This window comes from Epinephelus lanceolatus, chromosome 3, assembly GCF_041903045.1.
Source record: "Epinephelus lanceolatus isolate andai-2023 chromosome 3, ASM4190304v1, whole genome shotgun sequence".
In the NCBI taxonomy this organism is placed as follows: Eukaryota; Metazoa; Chordata; class Actinopteri; order Perciformes; family Serranidae; genus Epinephelus; species Epinephelus lanceolatus.
The window spans coordinates 20,723,890-20,748,917 of record NC_135736.1 but is presented as its reverse complement, the minus strand read 5'-3'; the positions used below and the strand labels follow the sequence as shown (position 1 = coordinate 20,748,917).

Sequence of the window (25,028 nt, the reverse complement as noted above, 5' to 3'; positions counted from 1 at the left end):
CATCTGCTGCCTGGCTTTACAGTGAAGACAGCAAGAAGAAAACACAACGTTAGAGAAATACTTCCTCCGACTTTCACACATCTCAAGGCGCATGCTCAGACTAACTGACGGTGCAGCTATTTTATCCAGGAACTCAGAGGTGAGTACAGTAACGACAGTCATAGCTAAACGCAGTCAAATCTGCCCCGACACTTTGTGGCTTTTGTTTTTTGCATCAAAGCCAGCTAACGCGTTAGCTTTGTGTCCGTATCACTTTTTTGGCTCGTCCTTTCTCAGCAATGTCAGATAAAACAAGAGCAGGACGACAGTTAGCTTAGCTTTTTACAGTTCAGCAGATAACGGGACGTTGGTTGGAACGTTAACAACGGTTTCCTTTGCTGTTAGCTTGTACAGATACTTTTACAGTAGCTTAGGCTAATCTCTCATCGTCTGTTTAGCTGAATATTTACACAACTAAAGACTATTCAAACGTACCGGTATATGACATCCCATAATGAGTGACAGTCAATGTTATGCGTCTGAGACAAACGTCGACCCCACTCTCATGAGACTGACCCGAGGCTACAAAGCCTGTTATAAGTTGTGTTGAGCATTTTTTCCACTCACTGTTTGTACTGCAGTCGTGCAGGTTTGCTCTCTGCTTGGCTGTGAATCTCTCCAAGCCAGAGCTCCCTTCAGACCCCAGTGGACCAGTTCATACTGTGGGCCAAGGTGTCATAAAGGCATCAAGAATAATAAATATGCATTAAGTAGAAAAACTGAAAATAGATTTTAACACTGTGTAAGATATGTCATGTCTAACAAAAAGGCTCCTGATATACTTTATCCTACATTTGGCATTCTGCTCTGAGTCATATTGCTGTACTACACTACGATGTCATATCTTACTCTAAATTATACTATATGCTATGTTATTAGAGCTGCAACGATTAATCGATAAATTGTCGATTATTAGATTAATTGCCAACTAATTTGATAATCCAGCTTCTTAAATGTGAATATTTTCAGGTTGCCTTACACCTTTATGACAAAAAATTGATTAACTTTGGGTTGAGGGCAACACAAGACATTTTAGGACATCACCCTGGGCTTTGGGAAACACTGATCGACATTTTTCACCATTTTTAGACCAAACTTATCAGTTAACCCTTTGCAACCTGAGCAAATTGGCCTTGATTTCTTTTGAAGACATGGGGAAAAAGTCAATGAGTGAATGAAAGAAGGAATGACCCCAAAAAAACTGGAAAGAAATTATTAAAAAGAGAAAATTAAAAACAAGAAATTTAGTTAAAACAAACAAAGAATTATCTGAAAAGAGTGTTTACAAATTAAAATAATTCTGTAGCATAATTTTAAAAATATAATAATAATAATAATTACTATAAATATAGTTTTCCCTAGCTTTTTTCCATTTTTTTAATTAATTATCTTCTTTCTTTTTTTTTTTAATTTGTGGGACTTTTTTTACTATGTTGCCCATTGCCTTTTTCCTCATGTTTTTGAAAGAAATCGCACTTATTTGCTCAGGATTCAAAGGGTTAAATACTTGTGAAAGGCGTCTGAAAGCAGCACAAGAAAAGTGATGTCCCTCCAGGTTTCAAAGGGTTAATCAAAAAGATAATCAACAGATTAATTGACAATGAAAATAATTGTTCTATAGTATTGTACCATATCATTCTATAGTATTGTGACATATTATACTGTTTTATGTTAATATGTTACACTGACTCTCACATTATATTCTATTATATTAATGCAGACAAAGAGTAAGCACCGTAACTTAAAAATAGTGAATGTTGTGTACACTGTTGACACAGACATGTTGACTCTGCTGCTGTTGATCACATTGCTGTCACTTTACCATGTCAGTTTCTATTCCCCTCTTGTTTTTATTGTTATCATTATTATTATTATTATTATTATTATTATTATTTCTTTCCTTGTACCACTGCAATGATTGAATTCCCTGGCTGGGAATCAACAAAGGTTCATCTTGTCCTATACAACATTAGAGTTCAGAATGTAAAAAAAACAAACAACATGTTGATGAAGCATTTGTTTGCTCTCCTGTAAAGTGGCAAAGTCAACACTGATGACAGTGTTGTGATACCCTCATGCAGTGTTTGTTGACAACTTGCCTTGGCCTCAATGTGCAAGTCTCATTTGCATTTGTGCTGGCACCAAGTGCAAGACAGCTGACCTCGGCCTGTTCCTTCCTGCAGCCCAGCCTCTCCAGTGACAGTAGGGGAGTGATAGAGTGTCAGCATGGGGAGGAAAAAAAACACTCACAACCCTGGCCACAAAAACAAGAACAGGCTTTCATTCAACTAAAGTAGAAATTCATGACTCTTTCCACAGATTTTTGTTTCTCTTCCTTGACCTTTGGGTTGATCCAAGCCTATTTGTGTGTCATCTGGTGCATTAACCAAACAGACATCATCATTTTATTTGGGTCTTGCTTATTATGGCTTTACTATTTGACTCCACCTTGTGAGTGAGACAAGATGTTTTTGTGCTCGGCTGTACTACTGTAACATGGTACATTAGGCAGGATATGCTGGATCTCAATAATTTGTTCCGTCTCCTAATGAAGAGAAGATAATATACACCTGTAGTGATCTTCCAGAGCAAATGCAGCACAGACATAGTGAGAAAGTGAAAGAATAAATCATATGAGGTATAACTAGAACAAAAATAGAATTAAATGTAAAATAGAAAACCTATTAAAAAACACACTAACAAAAAACATCTGGAGACAAAAATTGCAATGTAAAATGACAGTTTATGTTACAGTAGCAGCAGGGTCAGCAAATCCATGTTCACAGTGTACACCAGACTGATGATATGATTAATTAAAACTGTGGCGCCTAGTGCTTGTCTGTATTAATATAGATGTTTAGTATAAATATAACATAGAATATGATGCAATAATCAGATGAGAAAAAAGATGGAATTGAACAGAGTACCAAATATAACACACTATTAATACTGTACAGTAAAATATATAACAGAATATATCAGCACACAGTTTTTAGTAAGGTATACCTAATAGGCGTACAATCAAGCAGTCAATGAAAAATGAACCCAGTGACCTCACTGGTCTGACCTCCTATGTACTGTACGTACTATCTAACCCTTCCTCTGCTCCCCCAACGTGACCTTTATTTGCAGTTTGAGGGCACAACCTAATTAAATGATGATGAATAAACTGGTTACTTAACAGTTAATATCTCCTCAGTGTCAGTGTTGAGCACAGCACACTCGTGTAGACATAATAGGTGTAACTTCTTCAAAGTTATTAAACATTCAAAGTTTATACTGGTTGTAACTGGGATTGTCGTCCAGTTAATCTTGTTCCTCCATCTTAAGCTGGCACAGTTGTAATAAAAAGTGACTTGAATGAGATCACACCATTTAAATAATTTAACTGTGTTTTTAATGTGTTGCTTTCCCTCTCCCCAGACACTGAATGGTTTTAAAGATGACCACTTCATGGAGTGACAGACTGCAGAACTATGCAGACTTGCCTGCCAACATGGACGGCGTGACGATGAAAAAATACAGAAGAGAGCCATACCACAGGTAAGACACATATGTAGAGGCATAAGGTGCATATCTGATTATGTGAACGGGAACACACATCCAGGTGGGGTACTTGAGTGTTGTGTTTCGACAAGTGAGCAGCTAGATGAAAATGAGGAAAAGGAGGAATCATTTTTGGAAGTTAAAACTTGCTTACACGATTATTTTTTTATATACTTTATTAATCCCCCTGAGGGGAAATTCAATTTTTTCACTCCGTTGTCATTAACACACAGGTCCGAAAGACACACACATGCACAAAGTGGAGAGATGTCAGAGTGAAGGGGCTGCCTTGGTCAGGCACCCCGAGTGGTTGGGGGGTTTGGTGCCTTGCAATTTCCTTTGGGATTAATAAAGTACCTACCTACCTTGCTCAAGGGCACCTCGGCAGTGCCCAGGAGGTGAGCTGGCACCTCTCCAGCCACCAGTTCCCGCTCTATATTTGGTCCGGACGGGGACTCAAACAGGCGACCCTCCGGTTCCCAACCCAAGTCCCTATGGACCGAGCTACTGCCGCCCAGTCTCGAACAAAGTAGCCTCTGAACATCAAAGCCCAGCTTCAAAGATTGACAAGTAGTACATGTTATTTCCATGTAGGCCATACATCCATAGAGTTTGTTTCCATTTATCAAAAAAGGGTCGTGCTGTTGACAACAATTGTTCAACAAATTGACTGTGGTCATTGACGCCTGGACAGAGTCAGGTCCACTGCTCTTTATGGCTTCCCTAATCACAGTCCTAAATATCACTGAGCAGTCAGAGAAATGGAAAGTGGGTTTCTGTCTTTTTACTTCCCCCAGAACTGACCAAAAGTATGTTTGTCTTATTATTATTATTATTTATTAACAGTGGGTCAAATTCAAAGTGAATGGATGGCCAAACATCCATCACATAGATTCAGAAATGTATTTCTTTGCTGTGAAACAGCCATTAAGACTGTCAACTTTTGTACATTCTCTACATTGTTTCACTTCTTTATTGTGTTTTATAATGGAGTCAAATGTCACTAACCAACCAGACAACTTGAGTGTCGTATTTCCTGATATGTACTGGCTTTTACTTGGACAGCAGTAGTAGTTTCTCTTCTTGTTCTAAAGGCATTGCACTTGGTAATCATTGATTATTGAGGGTTTCTATTATTGTGCAGTTATGTTTATCCAATTATTTGCAGCCTTACATTTCCCATTACCTTTCATCAAGTGGATACAAAGCAGGTTTTGCTGGCTTAGAGTTCACATATGCTCCACTGGTGTTTTGGGTGTGGTTTTCTGACTGCTGTGCTAAATTTCTCTCTGCCTCATGGCAAAATGGCACCAGACTGATGCGGTCCCTGGGAGTGAGTGCATGAATCCAGAGCTTGTAGTCGGCTTGAAGGCAAAGATGATACCCTCCTCACGTAGTTGTTTTATGAACTCACACAATAGGAGAGTCATACCATAGACAGACTTCCTTGTTCCTGCACCTGCTGACTGGAAACGCCCTGTCGTCACAGTGGTTGAAAGGCTCATGTAGTAAAGCATTTAGTCTCTGTGTTGCGGTTTAATGTTTAACTCAGCCGAGGAAATGCATGTCCACTGGGCACTGCTGTTTTCATACACCCTTATATAATATGTCGTGCTCACAGAGATTATTAAACTGCCACTCATCTGTCAGCTCTGCGTGTGCTGACAAAAGTCACCCAGTCGGTGATCTCTCCACACCCTCTTCAGACACACGCATGCAAACAATGACACGTGCACAGTTAACAAAGGTACAAAGGTGCTTTTGAGCTTGTTCCGACAGTGTTTGTGTTGATTTTGGCGGCCACTGTGGACAAAAGCAGTAGTGTTTCCTGGGATGAACACTGCATTCCCCATCATGTAGAGATATTGATCTGGATCGCACGTTCATTCATTTGGAAAGCAAATGAAGGAAAGACGGAGGTTATTTTTTTAATATGTAAAACCACATTTTGCAGTGTATTTCATAAATAAAACATAGATATGCCACTCTAGAAGGCAAAGGGACAATTCAGGATCAGTTTTGAGTCCTTTCAAATCCCTCATTTGTCTCTCGCTGTTGAGTGGCCGACCAGTGTTGTCTCATGTTTTAGCCCGCGCTCTATTTCTGTGCCCTTTAGCTTTTTCCTCTTTGGTCAGATATTTTCTATTCCTCTTTGCTGATCATGTCCCAGTATCAACTATAGCCACAAAATGTAATGTCAACAATAAAATTGACGAAAGAGGAAACTCGTTGCTTCCTTTTAACTGGCTAACAAACTACTCACTGCAACACTTTGCCTCAGAAAATGTAAACACAGACTACTCCTGTCTGGGTGCTGTAAATTGTTTCGTCTAATTTCACTGGGTTTAGGACCAGGAAACAAGCACCAAGAATAGCTATATAGAAATAGCCAATCATCTTGCTGACAAAGGCATCAATATGAAACCGAGACTGTTTGATCAACAGTTAAAATTCCTCGTAGCTGCTTTAATTGAATTAACCAAGGGTGTTTGAACTGTTAAGTAATTCTTTTACAATGCAAGAGACCATCAAAGGTGACCTTTGTTTATCTCGCAGACAGACAAAGACCATTCTTTCAAAGTAAGAGCTCAGCTGTAGCTATGCAGCCTGACAGTGAGCGGTGTATCACATAGCAGAGGGCTGACGACTCTGCCCAGCACAGATAAACTTTCTATCTCAGGGAGTCGAATCACTGTCTGCGTGAGATTAGAGAGCAGTGGAAAAAATCTGGCTGATTGTCGCACAGCTGCGCTCAGATGGAGCAGAAGTTGTTAAGGGATTCTGTCGTAGGTGTGGTGTGGCCTGTGTGGGATATTTGAGGCAATAGTGTTGTCAGCGGGCCCAAAGTCGAGGCTAACTGTGGTAATCAAGTCACCCCCACCCATGGACGAGCTTAGGAGAGGCATGATCTCACTTAAGTTATGACTTATGGTTGTCCTTTACTGCACCTCCCACATGCATAGGGCAAGAGGTCAGATGTGAAATGACAACAGCTCAACAAAATAGAAAAGACTTAGGTTTTAATCCCTCTTTGGAAAAGATCTATGCTTGAAATAGGGACAGTAAAATAGTACATTTGTTTTTATTGAGGCGTACCTCTGCTTTAGACAGGCCATATTTCAAAAACTCGTTTTTTTCCAGAGTTCAGGGGTTTAGATAGAAAATCCAAGTGTTTTGGGTTTAAAGTCGTTCATTTGAACTTGTTTTTCTCGTATCATATGACTGATTTTCAAGATTTTGGTCTCAAATTTTGATCTCAAATTTCTGCAATTTAAGTTTTTGACTTGACTTGAATTTTAAATGCATAATAACCAATTGAATTTGCACAACTTGAACATACTTTTTTCAATATCTGACACCCCTTTTGTGAGAAAAAAACATTTTGTTATGAAATGAATGCCATGAAAGCAATTTACTAGTTATTAAATTCCATAAACAGGTATTTAGTAGCCTGTTATCGCCCCCATAAAACACACTGAAATACATAACGGAATCTAAATAAAGAAAAACCTGCTGCCCCTGTGAGAGGACTTGTGCTCCAAGTGTTTACATTGAGCCAAATCTCAGTATGGTAAGCAGCTGTTGCTCGGGCGCTGGGGCTTGCTTGATTCTACCTGACTTGTGATTGTTCTGGATGTCTTTGAGGGCCCACAAACATCATGCCGCACAACAACAACGCCTGAACGACAGCACACAACAACAGAGAATGACGCGGAATGGCCACAATCATTTTTGCAACAAGTCAGAAAATTTCTGAATGGCAAGAAAGCAAAGAGAGAGAGAGGAGGGGCGGGGGGCATTGTTTGTGGGCCAGAGCTGCCCTGTGTAGCTGGAGCAGGTCAGACCGACGGAGAGTCAAACTGAGGTTTAATTCCGCACAGAATGCATCGCCAGTCGTCTGCTGGACTTACATCTAAATGGGAACTTGTTCACTATGGATCTGCTGCCAGGTATTTTACAGCTGATACTAGAGATTGGTGAATGCGGGATGGTCGTTGTCGCAGATTAATGACAAGATGGGTTGCTTTGCAGAGTCAGTCCGTTTGAGCCTGTGTGTCAGATTGATGTGCTAGTCAGGAGTGATGTAACTTTTTTTTTGCCTGTAGCCATTTACATCTTACCTCTAGCATGGCTAAATATTGACTTGTGTGGAAATATCTAGGAACATGACTACACATTCAGTTCACTCAGAGATGTTTAAGATAAGATACAGTGAGTTTGTGCCAGCAGCCACAGTTGTGCCAGCAGCGTGTGTCTTTTCTGTTGAAGCCCGTGTCAGCCAGGCTGTGTAAACATTGTCTATCACTGTGGCCGCTGTGGACCCCCAGTCTCCTGATTGATATATGAGTCAGCACAATAGAGCTGTTTCCTGGAATATTGACAGGCTCAAAGCTTAAATCTAGGATTTCACCATCCCCCGGTTTAGTTAACTTCCTGTGGTTTCAGAAGACATGGTTTGAGATTACTCAAGAATTTTAAGGTCGTGTTACTGAGGTGCATTCGTGTGCTGCGTGACTGTGTGATTATGTGGTGCAATTTTAGGTAGAATTCAAATTCAAATTCGATTTTTGTTTCCGATGCATGATTCATTGCTACATTTTTTTTGAGTGTGGTCATATCTGTATGTTGATGTAAATGCAAAAAGAATGTTTTGTCTCTCAGATGAAGATTAATTAAATTGTTAAGCACAGTTGTGTCACTGTACGTTATGTTCCAGTATTATCAGTTACTGTCACGACTGATGATTTTGCCGCAACATCAATCATTTTGCCTTATCACTGAGAAATACCACCCAAATTGTAACACATAGTAACCTGCTGTTCATACCTAATGTATGATTTCAATTTTAGAATTCCTGCAATGCTAAAACTACCATCCTTTGTACTAAAGCAGCAACAAAAAGGAGACTGTTTGTCATTTGATGTGTTTATTATTCAATATAAACAATATAGGTGAAAGCCAAACTTTAATACTGATTTGATATAATTGAGGCCAGATGATTAAATAATGTACGCTTGACATGGCACCATGTTATGAACTCAGCTTGTGGCACAGTGTGCAGTCAAGCCATTAAGTGAGTGCCATTGTTCTTGTGATTAGCAGAAAAGCGACGGGCCGACTTGAATGCATTTTGGATGAAAGCACTAAATGTCAACATTAATATCCGGTGTTATGAATGAAAATGTCACAGCGCGTAAACTTGTGCCCATTTCATTGTGCATTTAATTGACTTATTGAGTTGTAGCAGTATGTTTGGTACATTTTCACATTACCAGCTTTTTCTGAATACTGAATAGACCTATTATTACGGCCCACAATCTGGGGTTATAGTGGGTCCATTCAGTTAGTGACACAGCTTCTTTTGAGTCTGCCAGAATAAATGCTAATCTCATTGTTGAATGTGGCATTGCAACTAAAACATTTACCTCAACTTGTTTCCTGCAGAGTGTTTGTCAACAGAAGCTTGGCAATGGAGAAGATTAAGTGCTTTGGCTTTGATATGGATTACACTTTAGCAGGTAAGTTGAACACACACTCACCTAACCAGTCACCATCAGTGCTGAAACTGCTGAATGTGAGATTTTTACACTTCAGGCTCTGGCAAACACTTTGACATTATCTCTAACGTTTAGTAGCTCAAATAAATATGATTTAAACTGAAAAGACAATTGATACATTGAATAGTTATTAAAATAATCAGTAGGTCCAACACTATGCACAACTATTGGTACTTTTAAATGTTTGGTATGCAGTCAGACTGGGCCAGAGGGTTGCACAGCAGATCCTGTGTTTATATGGATTATCTGTCCTGTTGTCATATTAATAATAGTCCAAATGAGCAAGTGTGACTTGATAAATCCAGATGGATTAAAAGGATTAGAGGTACATTAAATGTATTAATGGAAGTCAATTGAAAAAGATGCCTTGATTAAAAAGAGAAGAAAAAACATTTTGTTAATGCTGGGGTCCATTTGGATTTTTAGGGATTTTCTGGAATTTAAAATATGTGAAAACAAATCTCTAGTTGTTCATTTCCTTGTGTGTTTTGTGCGGATGTTAAAGTCCACCGTATCCCTTCTTGTCAACTTTATATTTGGCTACCCGACCATCCCCCCTGGAGCTGCGGCTTGTTGTTCACAAAATATTATTTAGGTCAATGCCGGTGACACATTGAGCACACTATCACACTTAGATAACAAAATGTTAATCATATCTCCCTGGTACACAAAGTCAATTGTATGGAGATGTTCTTTTTCCCACTGACCTGCACCGGGGTTGAAAATATCCTGATTTTTCATGCCACTTTGTTCTGTGACTCAGCTCCAGTTTTTGGTCTCGTCGTCTCTATAAATAACTCCTCCCTGACTTTGAAAAGCAGGTCACGTTTGTTTGTGGAGTTCACCAGTGATGGCACCCTTGAGAACGGGGATCACTCGAAGTCCCTCTTTGGCACTGCACCCCTATCCCTGTTCAGACTGCAGGAGATTTCACGGACGCTCAGCTGTTGACATGACTCTCTTTATGGGTGCTCATAACCAAGTGTTAATGTTTGCTAGAAGCGTGGCTATCATGTATCATTTGGAGGGTGTTCAGGTTTTGACCACAGAGGCACTCCATCAACGCCAGGGAGCTGGTGGTGTCACAGAATGGCTGCTGCTTAACCACAACACCCCAGCCAATTTCAGTATTTGTTTTTAGGGGGTGTTTAAGTTCGTTCAAATGCAAAGTGCCTAAAATATGTGCGTTGTTGTTTTTTTTGTTTTCTTTAGCACTTACTTTCTGGATGAAATTGACATTGACATTACATCCGGCACGTTATTGATGGTATGACAATATGCAGAGAACCAATTTGATGATTTTATATGTCTTGAAAACTGGTGTGAGGTGTGAGAAGAACATACTGATTTCTGGCAGGGCTGTACCCGACTCAGAATTATGCCAGGTGAATCAGATTTGGCTGTTCACTACGAATATTCGAATGTTCAGTCCATTTCTTTTTTCATACGGAGTTTGAGAGGGTCCAGTGGGATAGTGACACTCACGTTGTACAGTAAACAAGCTAACCACACTAACGACGGATCACGAATGTGCAACACCATTTTTTTGCTGACACCAGATTTCAGACAAAAGCCAGTGACTGTATCATAGAAGGCAGAAGATAGCATTACTTCGGAGCCTTACTGGGCAAAACCTCTCTTCCTCTGTGCTGCAGCTGCCTGTACCAAAGAGCAGCATGAAAGTGAAGAGCGCTCACTCTGCAGCAAAATTTGTGGGTCAAAATGTCCCTGATCAAATCTCCAACTTTCAGGGGGCAGTCCTATTTTCAGGTTGGATGGCAGGAGTACATTTAGTGCTACTTTCACATGAATCAGGGAGACAGCAGACAAACGACACCTTTTAAATGGCACAGGAAAAATAAGCTGTCCGACAAAATGTCAGGGTGGTAAACCAAAACAGACATTACAATATATTGCGATGGTGACGTTGTATTGTTAACAAAGACTTAAATAAAGCAGAATAAACTGAAGTATTTCATGTTTATTTTTTATCTAATTATTCTAGTAACGTATAGTAAGTGTCCAGATTAAATTCCTTCGAAAGAACGGCAAAAAGTTGAAATATTTAAACTCTGAAAGGCAATGCCGTCTACCGTCACCATTGTCAGTATTCTCTGCCTGCCTAATTTTACCGTCCTGCTCTCATCCACTAAAATGATATCCTGTTTGCCGTCTGCCGTCTGCCTGATTCCATGTGAACACAGTGCAAGTCGTGTATTGGGACACCTCAGACGTTTGTCACGGCGTCTCCAGACTCTTTTACGCCTGACACAGTGTGAGCCTGCTCTCATCTGTGAAGAGAACAGGGCGCCAGTGACAGACCTGCCAGTTCTGGTGTTCTCTGATGAATGCCAGTTGTGAGCACAGGTCCCACTGGATGACGTCAGGCCTCATCCCACCCTCACGGAGTCTGTTTCTGACAGTTTGGTCAGAAACATGCACACCAGTAGCCTGCTGGAGGTCATTTTGTAGGGCTCTGGCAGTGCTCCTCCTGTTCCTCCTCACACAAAGGAGCAGATACTGCTCCTGCTGCTGGGTTGATGCCCTTCTACGGCCCTGTCCAGCTCTCCTCGTGTAACAGCCGGTCTCCTGGTATCTCCTCCATGCTCCTGAGACTGTGCTGGGAGACTCAGTAAGGATGTGCCATCCTTGAGAAGCTGGACTACCTGTACAAACCGCCTCATGCTACCAGTAGTGACAAGGACACTAGCAGAACACAAAACTAGAGAAGAATCAGTCAGGAAGGATAAGGAAAGACCACCTGTCTGTAGCCACCACATGTAAAACCATTCCCTTTTTGGCTGTCGTCTTGCTTTTGTCTCTCCATTGCACCTGTTGTCACTTTGATTTGCACCAAAGCAGGTGAAACTGATTCACAATCACTTGTGCTTCTTATATGGACACATTAATATCCCTTAAGTTTACTGACTTGGTGTTTTACTGTGACCGTTAAGTGAACCCTTAACATGTTAAGATCAAAGGTTGCTGATATATTTACAGCTGTTACAGAGCATGCATGCACGTCACACGTTTTGTAGTATTTCCTAAGAGTGTAACTAAATCAACATGGTGTGAGAAAACATTGCCTCATCTGTTCTCTGTGCTCCAAAATGGAGCAGACAGTAGCCTGCAGAGAAATGTTGCTCAAACACACAATTAAGCCCAGATTGCATTGAGAGATACACATAGTTTTGTCCTAGTTTTCCAACAGACTTTTGGCTGGAATGTAGGTCCCCGAGGCTGTGAGGCTGTAAGTTTTCTTCTTTTTCCACAATATGTTTGACGGTGTCATGAATCTGTGACAAAGGCCTACATTTTGCACATTAGTGGCCACAGACAAATTAAGACAGTAAGTTGCTGGCTTCAAATATAGATTGCTATGTGACATGGTTCAGATAAAGACACTTTATAGGATTTGGATTTAGTGGTCTATTCGTAGAAGGTTGCAGGTTGTTTATCTTATGTGTGAGGGGTGTACGTTACATTTAGGCCTGAGGTGACCTGGCCTATAAACTCTTGAGAGACACCACAGCAGTTGGAGCAGCATGAGTATAATTAACTGGCAACAATCTCATCAGAGACTCAAGGTAACAGATCCCCGAAGCTAAGGCTGCTTCTCACCCCAGCTCTAAGTACATGATCATATATGTGTGTGTGTGTGTGTGTGTGTGTGTGTGTGTGTGTGCGCGCACGCGCATAGTGACAGTGTGAGAAATGTGAGAAGGGGATTACAGCAGGGGAGCAAAGACCCCTATAAAACAGAAATGCGAGAGAGTCAAGGACGCTGTAAGCAACAATAACACAACTTCCGGTCTGCACACAAATACTGTAACTCTGACCCCTTTTAATAACATCTGTTGATGATATGTTCTTGGATGCCTCGTTTACTGGAATATGCAACTTTCCATGACTCCTGCTTCCAGTGTGGCTTTCATGGAAAAAACAAAATCACTGTGGACTTCTGCTCAAGCCTTTAAACATGTGGAATAGTGTGGGACGTTTAGAGTTACGTTTGAAAGGAATACACTGTAGGCCATGGGTGTCGTGTGTCTCTGTGGAGTTTGTAAGGGTAGGGGCTTGTTTTTCCATGTTCAGAAGTAAGATGCTTTCGGTGTCACTAATAGAGCTGCAGCTTACTCATTTTTCATCAACAATTAATCTGTCAATTATTTTTTTGATTGAACGATTAGTTGTGTGGTCTATAAAGTGTCAGAAAAAGTCACAAAATGTCAATCAGTGTTTCCCAAAGCACAAGATGACATCTTCATATGCCTTGTTGTGTCCACAACCCAAAGATGTTCAGTTTACTGTCACAGAGGAGTAAAGAAACCCAAAAGTATTTACATATAAGAAGCTGGAATCTGAGAATTAAGACTTTTTTTTCTGGGGAGATGTTACGTGAACAGTTACGTCAGTTGGAGGCCTCCACGTGGGAAAGACAGACAGGACGCTAGGCCAATCATTGAATTCAGTCCGAATACAGTGATTGGTTGGAGTTTTCTTAGAACCATATGAGAATGGTACAATTATGGGTTTTTATCTCTGGTGGAATTCCCTTACATTTTAGTGTGCCATCAGCTTATTAATAGCATTTTAACCTAAACAAAGAAAAGCGTAAAATTTCCAGAAAGGTAAGTGTCCCTTTAAGATATGAACATTTAATATAATAGAAAAATACTGACGGGTCATAACTAAGTTTTGAGAAGCTTGTGAAAAAGATAATTTTAGTTTAATTTTTGCCTGTTAAACTCATAATAAGCAATGCCTTTTTCAAGGTTTATTTTGACACATATAGTAATACTTAGCAACATTGAATGTTGCAGGGAAATATTTAAGATTTGAAACCAAGTGTTCAGGGGCTTCAGTGGTTTTTATTTGGTTGTCTTCAGCTGAGTAGTTGTAGTGCAGTAGTAAGTGTCTTGACTGTGGCCAATAAAATGAGACAATAGTCTTGCCTAATTATTATGCAACAAAAGTACTTCCTCATCATAAATGACTAGCATGACTCACTTTACATAACCCAGATTGAGATTTTATTGTTGTGTGAGCAGGAGTTCCACACCAATGTCCCAAGGTCAACACGTGAAAAGCCACCCAGTGAAACAAAGAAAGAGAGAGTGATGATAGCAAAGGTGACAGAGGGGAAACTGCTCTTAAAATAGGTTCCTTTATAGAGCCTCAGAGCTTCAGGAAGATTATGACAAGCGAGGGACGAGGCGGACGAGCAGGACGAGGAGGGAAGGCAATTTAGTTGGTGTATGCTACTGCTCTGGGCACAGGGCCCAGACCCTCAGTTTGCTGGGAGACCACAGCGGGGGGCAGAGGAGGGGGGAGGTTGAACTGCGAGAGGTTACGTGATCATAATGCAGAAACAGGATCGGGCTTATAGAGTAGGGGTGTTGATGAAAGGACAAAGCTTTACTGAACTCTTTTTGTGCACGCTCATTATGCTTCTGTTCGTAACCCAGCATTAGACACAAGTGCACGCTCACACATTTTGCAGAGTAGGACGCAGATGTTTTCCTGTTTGTCCTACAGTGCTGTTCCCCCCACTAACTGTCCTCTATCCAAGCATCATCAGCCAATATTTCTTCCCCTCTAGGGGCCTTCCACCTCCCCACTGGGAGTGCAGAAAGAAGGCAACAACACAAGCGCATTCTCCTTTCGTATTTATAACATCTGACATATTCTTTTCCCAGTGTCACATAGCATTTCAATCCCCTGCCAGCCTATTCTGAGCCCTGTGTTTTTATTTTCAGAGCCCTCCCCTGCCTTGGTTTTTGGTAAATAATTGACTCTGGCGGTGACAGGGTTGGGGGGGGTGGCTCGTAAGTCTCAGCAGGGCTCATTAGAGCTGCTGCTGAAAGTTGAGCGACTTTTTATTTTCACGCCTGATCCTGTTTCTTGGTGGATTTGCGTGCAGAACATGGAGGCCCTTGTTGCTGGTGGGGAGAGAGAAGGGCAACATGTGTGTGTGAGGGCGGGGGGTACACTGGAGAGTGAGAACATGCTGTTGTCAAAATGCTGAGACAACATCACAAACTCTCAAGTAGATGAGGCAGCCTTAGAAAAGTCTCATGTAGGTGTTGTGTAACTAACATGAGTAAACTCCACTGAGTGTGTGTCACCTCTATGGAAACGTTGTTTGCTGTGTAATTATAGCTTCACCCACAGGTCATGTTCCTCAACTGTATACATCATACAGAGTTTATCTACATTTTACATGTATAATGCCACATTTTTCACAAGCTTTCCTGTCAGCCTGTCACATAATTATTAGATTATTAAAATTGTTGTAGATTATTTATCTGATGATGGATTGAGTAATTGTTTCTGTTCTAATTCAGTTTGCAATGACTAAAAATTACTAACAATAAAGCAGTTGTCAGAATTACCAGCTTGTTAAAGGGGCTTTATGCGAAAATCCAGAGTATATGAGTTCTAAACACTGTTCTGAACTGCACTGCACAATAATTTTAAATGTTGTCACCAAATTCTGTGGCTTCTTATTGGGGATTACACACCAAACTGCACTGCTGTATCACATGTATTGTGATCTTCCATTGGGTTAACTTAGTAAACTGTGTGTATGTTTCATTTCCAGTGTACAAGTCACCAGAGTATGAGTCATTAGGTTTTGAGCTCACAGTGGAGCGGCTGGTTTCCATCGGTTATCCCCAGGAGCTGCTCAGCTTCGTCTATGACCCATCCTTCCCCACCAGGTCAGTCCAATCACACCCCACCACACAGACATCTTGACGGTGGCCGTCAGGTTAATGACCAACTGCCACTTTTATTGCCTCATCTCTTATCATTTTAGTCCCTTTATCGATCTAACCTCAGTGGAAATAGCCAGGATATTAAGCAAGGCTAAAGGATTGAGATGAAAAGCCATCACCCGTTCAAAGTTCACTTTCATTCTAGGAAAATATCTTTCAGTGTAGTGTGGTGATAACTGTAATGACATCACAAATGAAAGCAGTTATAATGCTGGATGTTACTATCAAGAGATAAGAACAGTTGAATTATTTATTGGAGACTTATATGAGCATTTATTTCCTCCTACTTTCAGGGGCCTTGTGTTTGATACCATGTATGGAAACCTGTTGAAGGTTGACGCCTATGGAAATATCCTGGTCTGTGTCCATGGATTCAACTTCCTCCGAGGGTAAGTGTGTTTGACATTCTCCACCCCCGTCCTCTGAATGAGATTTATATCACATACGTTATTTCAATTTTGTGTTTCCTCTTTTTCCAGCCCTGAGATCCGTGAACGGTACCCAAACAAGTTCATCCAGAGAGATGATACAGAGCGCTTTTATATCCTTAACACACTCTTCAACCTGCCAGGTAAGGTCTCTGAGCACAGAGGAGAATACCATTGGGCCGTTAAAGAGAAATTAAACGGGCAGGAAAGAGCTCTATCGTGATTAAAAGCTGAGTCTTACGTAATGGGAGGTTCTAGCCGAAACCTTTCCGTGCAGGTTAACGACAAGTTTGATCTGCTTCATCACTGATGACTTCTCCTTGCCTTTCTGTTTCCTTCACAGAGACCTACCTCTTTGCTTGCCTTGTGGATTTCTTCTCCAACTGTGACAGATACACAAGGTAAGGCACTGTTGGTAACACTATCTGTCATGCAACAAGTTTCTGGGCACCGCATGGTGACACAAAGACCGTTGCAAGCCAAACTGGGTCAAGAGCGAGCCCTACAGCATGGGAGGGTCCAGGTGTCTCAACCGCTAATCTAAGCTAGTTGTTTTAAAATGGAAATCAAATGGGTGTTCAGCCAAAGAACCTGTCTTTTTCTATAACCATGATTTATTAATGTCTTCTACTAATTGTAGAAAAGCATGGATTCTTATCAGAGTGAGATAGGAATGAAAAAATGCTCTCACTAACTATTTAAAAACAATTAAATCTTAATGTAGCTGTAAGATAATCTGTAAAATGTTGCTGTAAGGAGATATAATGGCCTGTAAATTTGTTGAGAATGTAATCTGGAATGGCTGCATGTCCTTTGTCCTCTGAAACCTGGTTGTTGGTCTTTTAGGGGGAGAATGCTTTCCTGTTTGGCTGGGGACCCCTCCAACAAGGGAAGGCTATCCCATTTAAAAGCAAACAAAAAACAAATGTCATGTTTTTGAAAACCTTCTGTAAAGATGTGGCCTGTCCGACGGCTGTGTACGTGTGTGTCTCTGCTCCTCTCCCCCAGCTGTGAAACTGGCTTCAAAGATGGCGACCTCTTCATGTCCTATAAGAGCATGTTCCAGGACGTCCGCGACGCCGTCGACTGGGTCCACTTCAAGGTAAGACACTTTTGATGGTTTTGACGTCAGTATGTCAGTTAATAAACTTCACATTCATGCCTGGGTGCTGTTCAATACGACCACAGGGTGTGATGCTCCATTCTCGGAACCCAACGGCTGTATTCGGTGTCTGACTTCCGGCAGACGGCAATACAGCCTCTGGGGGCAGACCCCCGATTTTTTGGCATTCCGGTTTGAGGAGGCAAATTTCCGTTTCCGACTTCCGTTTATATATAAGTAAATATGCTGAACCATTGCGATGGATTCAGAGTTTGCAGTGACGCCAATTATGTTCCGCCTCATTAGTTCACCGCACGGAGCGTTTAACCTGACAGCTGCAGCCGGCTCAAACGTGATTGATCAATATCACGCGGACTACAAACAGCCTAGCACCGGAAACCAGGGCTCTTCCGCTCTTCTTCCGGAGGCAAGATCTCCGGGGGTTTGCCTTCACTGAATGTAGAGTCTGTATATAGAGACTAGTGATGCTCCTTTCTGAACATGAATCTGCTCAGTGCTGATGGAAATCTGCAGCCGAGACCCTCCTTTTCTCAGGCGGTGTCCGTTTAGTCCAAGCAAGAGTTTAACTGAAACTTTCATATTAGCATAAATAAACTCTACTTAATGGGGAAACTCACCAGAGTTCAACTAAACCAAATAGCTCAGGTGGAAAAGCAGGCTAGGAGTTTTATACTGTGACCATAAAAGTAGAAACTCAGCCAATATGTAGACAACTTGTCAAGGGAAAAGGCTCACCGGATGTTAGCTCCCTCTGGGGCTATCACTATCCACGATACTCAAAACAACATTGCAAAAAAACAGCCGTCTGAAACATCTGTGGTTGACATACAAGATGTTGTTGTTTCCAGGCCTATAGCATCAAGAGCAAGGTTCTAGGATGGCTTAATAGACTTTTTCTTAAATGTTGTGTTTTAATTTTTAAAGCAGCCACAATAACATTGAAAAAATATCTAGACATATGTGTACACACTTAAAAACATGCAGTATGTACGTACTTAAAGGGGCTCTATGTTACATTCAGAGCATAAGAGTTATCTACGTACGGTTCTTAACAGGGAGGTGTCTGAGCCAGTGGCCAGCAGCTAACGGTGCTAACAACAGCAACAGTGCTGACAGAGCTAACAGTTAACGGGGGCGAACCAAAAGGTGGGTGCTATGCTTCCACAACTCTGCCATCCCAATATCAGTGGTAACCGCCCTATGAGCACAGTGCAGAGCGGCGGTATGTACACCCTGATCACAGCAAACCACAGGGAAGCTCAGATACACACACTGAAAGAGCGTGTCTTCATTCACTGCACAGGACGCCATCACTCCACTTTATCTTTACATAGCAAATATTGGTTTTATGTCGCATACAGAACCTTGAAAGAAAAATCTTGTGTTTTAGATTTTTATGCAAAGAAAGATCTTGCTTTGCTATCACTGCTCCCTTTCCACTTACACATCCTGTATAACCCACAGCTAAATGCCACAAGTCCTCACGTGTTGTGCGTGGGCTGTTTCTGATGACTGTTACTTAACTGTTACTGAATGAAATAAAGCAGCAGTGATGCTTCTACCTCAGGAAGATGGTGTCTGTGCAGACTGTGTCATTCAGTGTGTCTTACATTGCAGGGTACTCTGAAGGAGAAGACTGTTGAGAACTTGGAGAAATATGTAGTGAAAGATGTAAGTACTTTGTATTCATCAAGGATACTACAAGTGCACACACTCACAGTGTACCACATTCTTGGTCGGCTCTGTGAAGAGGCTGGTTTGTAAAGATGCTTTTCTTCTTCTCTGTTCCCACCAGGGGAAGCTGCCTCTTCTTCTCAGCAGAATGAATGAAGTAGCCAAGGTTTTCTTGGCTACCAACAGTGACTACAAATACACTGATGTGAGTACAGGCATGCAAGTATGTCTTAGTTGTAGGGGAAAACATTAAGATTTCAGTGGTAAGACAGATGATGTTGAGTTAATTTAAATAGATTAATTTCTGAGATTTTCTCCTGGTCTGTTGGCAGCTGTATGATCTCTGAACACCTCAGCGTTTAACTTGACTGTCTGTGTCTTGTGTTTTCACAGAAAATCATGACCTACCTGTTTGACTTCCCTCATGGCCCCAAGGTAAAATAAAGCTTTCTCACCCCTTCCTTTTGATCACACTTTGACATGAATGTGCAGGTGAAGGTGAAAGATCCGTTATGCTCATATGTGTATGTGTGACTCAATTGCTTGTGTGTGTGTGTGTGTGTGTGTGTGTGTGTGTGTGTGTGTCTTTGTATCCAGCCTGGTACCTCCCACCGGCCCTGGAAGTCTTACTTTGATCTGATCCTGGTGGACGCCAGGAAGCCGCTGTTCTTTGGAGAGGGTACGGTGCTCAGACAAGTCGACACGGTGAGCAGACACAGAACACACAGCTGTGACAGAGAAGACATTAATAATAGCTGCACTGCGTTTGAACACTGACGCATCAGGACATGACGGAGCCCAGCTGCACGTCAGCTTTTTAAGATAATGTGGAAAACTGTGATAAGATGGTGAACGTTTCAGTCAAAGGATCACCGCTAGATTTAGGATTAACAGACTGGCCATTTGTCGTCTTTTGCAATAAATTGGTTGTATTTTTTTTATGCCACCGCACATTAGACATTATGTTTTCGGGTTGTCTGTCTGTCTCATTCTTGTGAATGTGATGTCTCAATAACGCCTTGAGGGAGTTACATCATAACTCAGGAACAGAAGGGGAGACACTTAATTGATACTGAATACTGATACTGAAGATACTGAATTGATGACATTAATCTTGAAACTGCTGATTGTGTAGATCTTCTATGCTGCTGGGGGAAAGATGTGTGTCAAGCATCCATGTTTACAGAGACATGGATGTAAACTGTAAGAGAAACATGACTGGTGTGCAGAGGCATACAACCACAAGGCGGTAATTCTAGCTTGGCATCTAAAGAGCCTCTTTTTTTTGTCAGGGTGTAGGCAGTATTTTCCTATATGACAGGACTGTTACACACACCTGACACTACTTGAAACACCTAAATTAAAGACTGGACATCACATTTGTGTGTCTTGACGTATGGACACAATAACAGCTGCACAGTCTGACAAAAGTAGACGACAGATTTTGAGAACTGCTGCTGTTAGTCAGCTTCACTCGCTCTATTCAGTGGGGAAAATACTGAATAAATGTAACATGGCAAAAAACATCTTGCGTGACTCATTATGGGTTGTCTTTGTTTGCCAGGAATACAGGTATTTTTAGCTGGATTGTATTTTGAAAAGGACAGGAGTACAGTATGTGCTAAAAAGAGATCGCACAAGACTTGCTTAACAATTGGAGCTGTTTACAAATACTTAATGGGTTTTAACATAACAGGTATTCCCTTAAAGCTTAAGACTAGAACATATGCAGGAGGAGAAACTTCTAACTGTGTTAGAAAAAGGAAAAGTTTACAAATTGGATGCAGCTTTCAAGGTTAACCAAATCTAAGCTTAATGTCTTAGTCTTTAAAAGAACACTGTCTGCATGTACAAATGCGTTCATATGGCTTTAATCATCTTTATGGAACTGACTTCTCTGACTGTGCCAAGATTCCTCCGTAACTGTAATGTAACAACATGTGTTTTCTTCATTTCAGACAACTGGGCGTTTAAAGATAGGAACCTACACAGGGCCTCTGCAGCATGGTATAGTCTACTCTGGAGGTAAGACTTTCTTTGACCTAGTATTTAGTCGCGTGTAGCAGTTTTGACTGATGAGATTTTTTACATGATTTAATGCCACGTCGTCCTCCTTTAGGTTCCTCTGACATTGTATGCGACCTGCTGGGGGCCAAGGGGAAGGACATCGTCTACATTGGGGACCACATTTTCGGCGACATCCTCAAGTCCAAGAAACGTCAGGGCTGGAGGACATTCCTGGTTATACCTGAGCTGGCCCAAGAGCTGCATGTGTGGACTGACAAGAGCTGTGAGTCTGTAGGCATGAATGCATAAACACAGGCCTACAAATGTAGTGACATGTAGAGATACCAGTTTGGCTGTGTGTACGTATATATGTACGTGTATATGTCTCCGCATTCAGACTTATTTTTAGTGGTGCTGCAGTCCTACTGGTATTAGAAAACAGTCAACAGGGACCTGACCTAGAACAGCAGCTGCAATGTCAGACCTGCGTGTTTCAGAAAAAGACACAAGCTGAACGTGATAAAGATCAAATAATCAGTAGGGACAAAGTCAGAACACTGTATCTTGATAGTCACGTTCTCACAAAGCGCTGACTCTTAACGAATGACAGAACACTGTATACGCACTGTAAATCTACGTGAGATTCACCCTCTTCTCATGTTTTCCAGCACTATTTGAGGAGCTGCAGGGCCTGGACATTTTCTTGGCAGAACTCTACAAGTAAGAACTCTGTCCTTTAGCCTCCCCTCCCCTCCCTTCACCTGATCCCACCTCCCTCCTCCGCACGTCTCTCGAACCAGTTCTGCTGCTCTTTGCATTAACAGCGTGTGTTTGTGAGAAAACAACGAGGGTCATTAGAGTAAAGTCCAAAGGGTCGGCTCTCGGAGATAAGCGGGTTCACTCGTGTTATTTATAGCCTGGCACGACCTGCTGTTGCCCCATCTCTTAGACACATTACCTTTCAGCAGACTGATATCAATATCCCCCCCCCCCCCCCCCCCCCCCACCCCCACCCGCTCACCGTCCTCATCATCTTTCTCTCCCCGTCCTTCCTCAGACATCTGGACAGCAGCAGTAACGAGAGGCCAGACATCAGCACTATTCAGAGAAGAGTCAAGGTACAGCCTTAATCAACTCCGTTTCTATGACGACAGAAGACCTTTTCACATGCTTTTAACACTGACTGCCTAGAAACAGCTGAGCCATCAATGCCCATATTTACAGTATGTCTGATACAGTCTACTATAGTCTAATCATTAACAATAATCCACTTCATCAAAGAGCCTCCTCTCTCATTGCCTGGTGAGGTCATAGCTGACTCAGCATCAGTGAATAACCACACTGAACTTTTTAAACATGGTTTTTCACACTCACCAGCGTTTTCTCTTCTTGCCTTTTTAGAAAGTGACACACGACATGGACATGTGCTACGGCATGATGGGTAGCCTTTTCCGCAGTGGCTCCAGACAGACCTTGTTTGCCTCTCAAGTGATGCGTTATGCCGACTTGTACGCAGCCTCCTTCATCAACCTGCTGTACTACCCCTTCAGCTACCTCTTCAGAGCTGCACACGTGCTGGTGAGTGTCTGAATGTCAACTGAGGGAGCTGAATGAAACGATACACCCTCAAAAGGTTAGGCACAGTTTTACTAATACTGAAAGTCTTTTTCATACAATCAAGATTCTAAAACATTTCTTTCAGGCCATGAGTCTTTAAAGGTCTCACAAGAGTCTCATTATTTCTCCCTTACTGTGTTAAGACTGTTCATATCAGAGGAATTCTCCAATATCACACTTTAGCTCAGTAGTATTAATCTCTGGATTCTTTAATGGTCGTCCCTGCTCAGGGCCTTCCTCCTTCAATCATCTCTTCCACCTGTCATGTCTTTTCTTCTCTGATCATTCAGGCCTCCATTAAAGGGGAACTCTACTGATTTGGCAAATCTGTATACTGGCCTTGGCAGTACTGCTTCATATGTGAAAAAAGTTGCATAAGGCCCCGATCACAGAGTGTTTTGGCAGCCTGTGGTGGCTTTTTTAAATAAGAGTTAAGTGTTTTGCGCCATTGAGTGCCTTGCAGTTTTGCAGCAGCAACTTTAATGCCGGCTTAGAGCAGCAAAAGCACCCAATGTCATCTGTATTTTTTCATACGAGCAGATGAATAGCGAGGGGCCTCCTGGTGTGGCGATGACAACAAGTAGTAGTGTACATAGTTTTCCATGACTAAAATAAGCCTTGAACCAGCCATCATCCAGCCGGAGCTCCTGAACCAGCTGGTGAAAGGCTACTCCCTGTGATTTCTCCTCTGTCTGAGGGTCTCATGCACCCACACGGATATCTGTTTCCCTGTGACCAACATACCCAATTTGGGAACTATCACCCATCTTCAATCAGGGCCAGAGCAAGTGCCCCCCGCCTGTCCATTTCTTATGTAGATTTCAAGGCACAGATCTGCAAGTCTACTTCACAGCAAATTAGCTGTTAAGATAACGACAGGTGACTCTGTGGTAACCTAGCAACAATTAAAAAAAAAGACACAGCAAGCTGCAAAACGAGCTCTGTGTGATCGAAGCCTTAAGGCACTTTTGGATCCAGGGGGGAGCTGTGTTAAAATCTGAATAACTGCCCCAAGTCATGTCACGTAAGTCAGACATTTGGGGCTGAAGACGACACATTTGAAAATGACTCCGAAACAAAACCCCATCTGTGTAACCTGCTCCTCTTCTGTCTGAGGTTAGCAGCTTGAGGTTATAGTTACCACTACCAACTGCTGCACTGTGCTCATGAGCACCAGGTGTTGACAAAGGGGAAGAATGCATGGGATAAAAAAGATATCTATGGTTGTGCTGCATCAGCTTTGTGTTCATCATGGGTCTGGCGATGTTAAAGAAGTGCAGTGCTACATTTTTAAACAGGAGATATTAAACGCACATTAGGCTTTTTTTTTTTGGAGGCTAAGTAGTCAGTGGTGGATATGTCTGTTATTGGTATAGATGAGGTCAACCTGGGACTGAGCAGGAATGATTTTATCTTCATTATGGAACACAGAGAGGCTTTTTGGATACATGATCTCTAAAGTTTACATCAGAGGGGAGTGAATTAAGATTTTACCTGTTCTGTAAAACACACTGATGAAAGGCCGGGGCAAACTCGCTGGTTAAATAAAGAGCAAACTCTTCCAGTAAGTCTGCTCTTGTTGCCACGTTGTTTTCTCACATTTCTCCTCCCTCCTTCCCAGATGCCCCACGAGTCAACGGTTGAGCACACCCACGTGGACATGGACCTGGAGTCGCCGCTGGCCACGCGCAACCGCACCCACTGCAGCGACTGCAAGGACCTGGAATGCAAACGCAACCAGCTGACCCGCTCCTTCAGCGAGATCAAACCTCCCAACCTGTTCCCTCAGACTCCTCAGGAGATCACTCACTGCCACGACGAGGATGACGATGAGGAGGAGGAGGAAGAAGAAGAAGAGGAGGAGGAAGAAGAAGAGGAGGAGGAGGAGTAATAAGATAGACAGAGAGAGAGAGAGAAAAAAACGCGTTCCTGTTCTTGCCCTCTCATGTTTCCCAGTAGAGTCGGGTAGTTATTGCTGTCAGAGTGAGGTAGGGAGGAAAAACATCTCCAGGATGTGTGTGTGTGTTTATATCAATACTGTATGCACACACATGCACACACACACACATACTGGAGATTTCTGAGAAAAGTAAAAAAGGACCAGTAGCAAGACAGATCATATGACTGTCAGAAGACTGTATGCATGCTTGGTCCTCTAAAACCCAACTTTTACTAGCTTCATTTAAAAAAAACTAACAAAAAAAACACATTGTGACTTTTAATGAATTAAATTTGATTTCTGTATAATTTCCCATCA

At 41.9% G+C, this 25,028-nt stretch overlaps 1 protein-coding gene across 2 annotated transcripts; it reads left to right on the top strand.

The window, feature by feature from the left end:
* Positions 1–25,028, top strand: nt5c2b (5'-nucleotidase, cytosolic IIb). Of its 2 annotated transcripts, XM_033623874.2 has the most exons (18): positions 1–139; positions 3,463–3,582; positions 9,031–9,104; positions 15,748–15,865; positions 16,216–16,311; positions 16,402–16,493; positions 16,694–16,751; positions 17,359–17,452; positions 19,091–19,144; positions 19,269–19,352; positions 19,541–19,582; positions 19,745–19,852; positions 21,106–21,172; positions 21,267–21,437; positions 21,823–21,874; positions 22,212–22,272; positions 22,556–22,732; positions 24,393–25,028. In XM_033623874.2, the coding sequence occupies exons 2-18, from the start codon at positions 3,470–3,472 to the stop codon at positions 24,660–24,662; spliced, it is 1,731 nt and encodes a 576-aa protein (XP_033479765.1). In that variant the 5' UTR covers positions 1–139; positions 3,463–3,469; the 3' UTR covers positions 24,663–25,028. The 2 variants fall into 2 exon arrangements, with proteins under 2 accessions (XP_033479765.1, XP_033479766.1); XM_033623875.2 differs by lacking the exons at positions 1–139; positions 3,463–3,582; positions 9,031–9,104; ... (1 more) ...; positions 16,216–16,311; positions 16,402–16,493 and having other exon boundaries at positions 16,695–16,751; positions 17,197–17,452.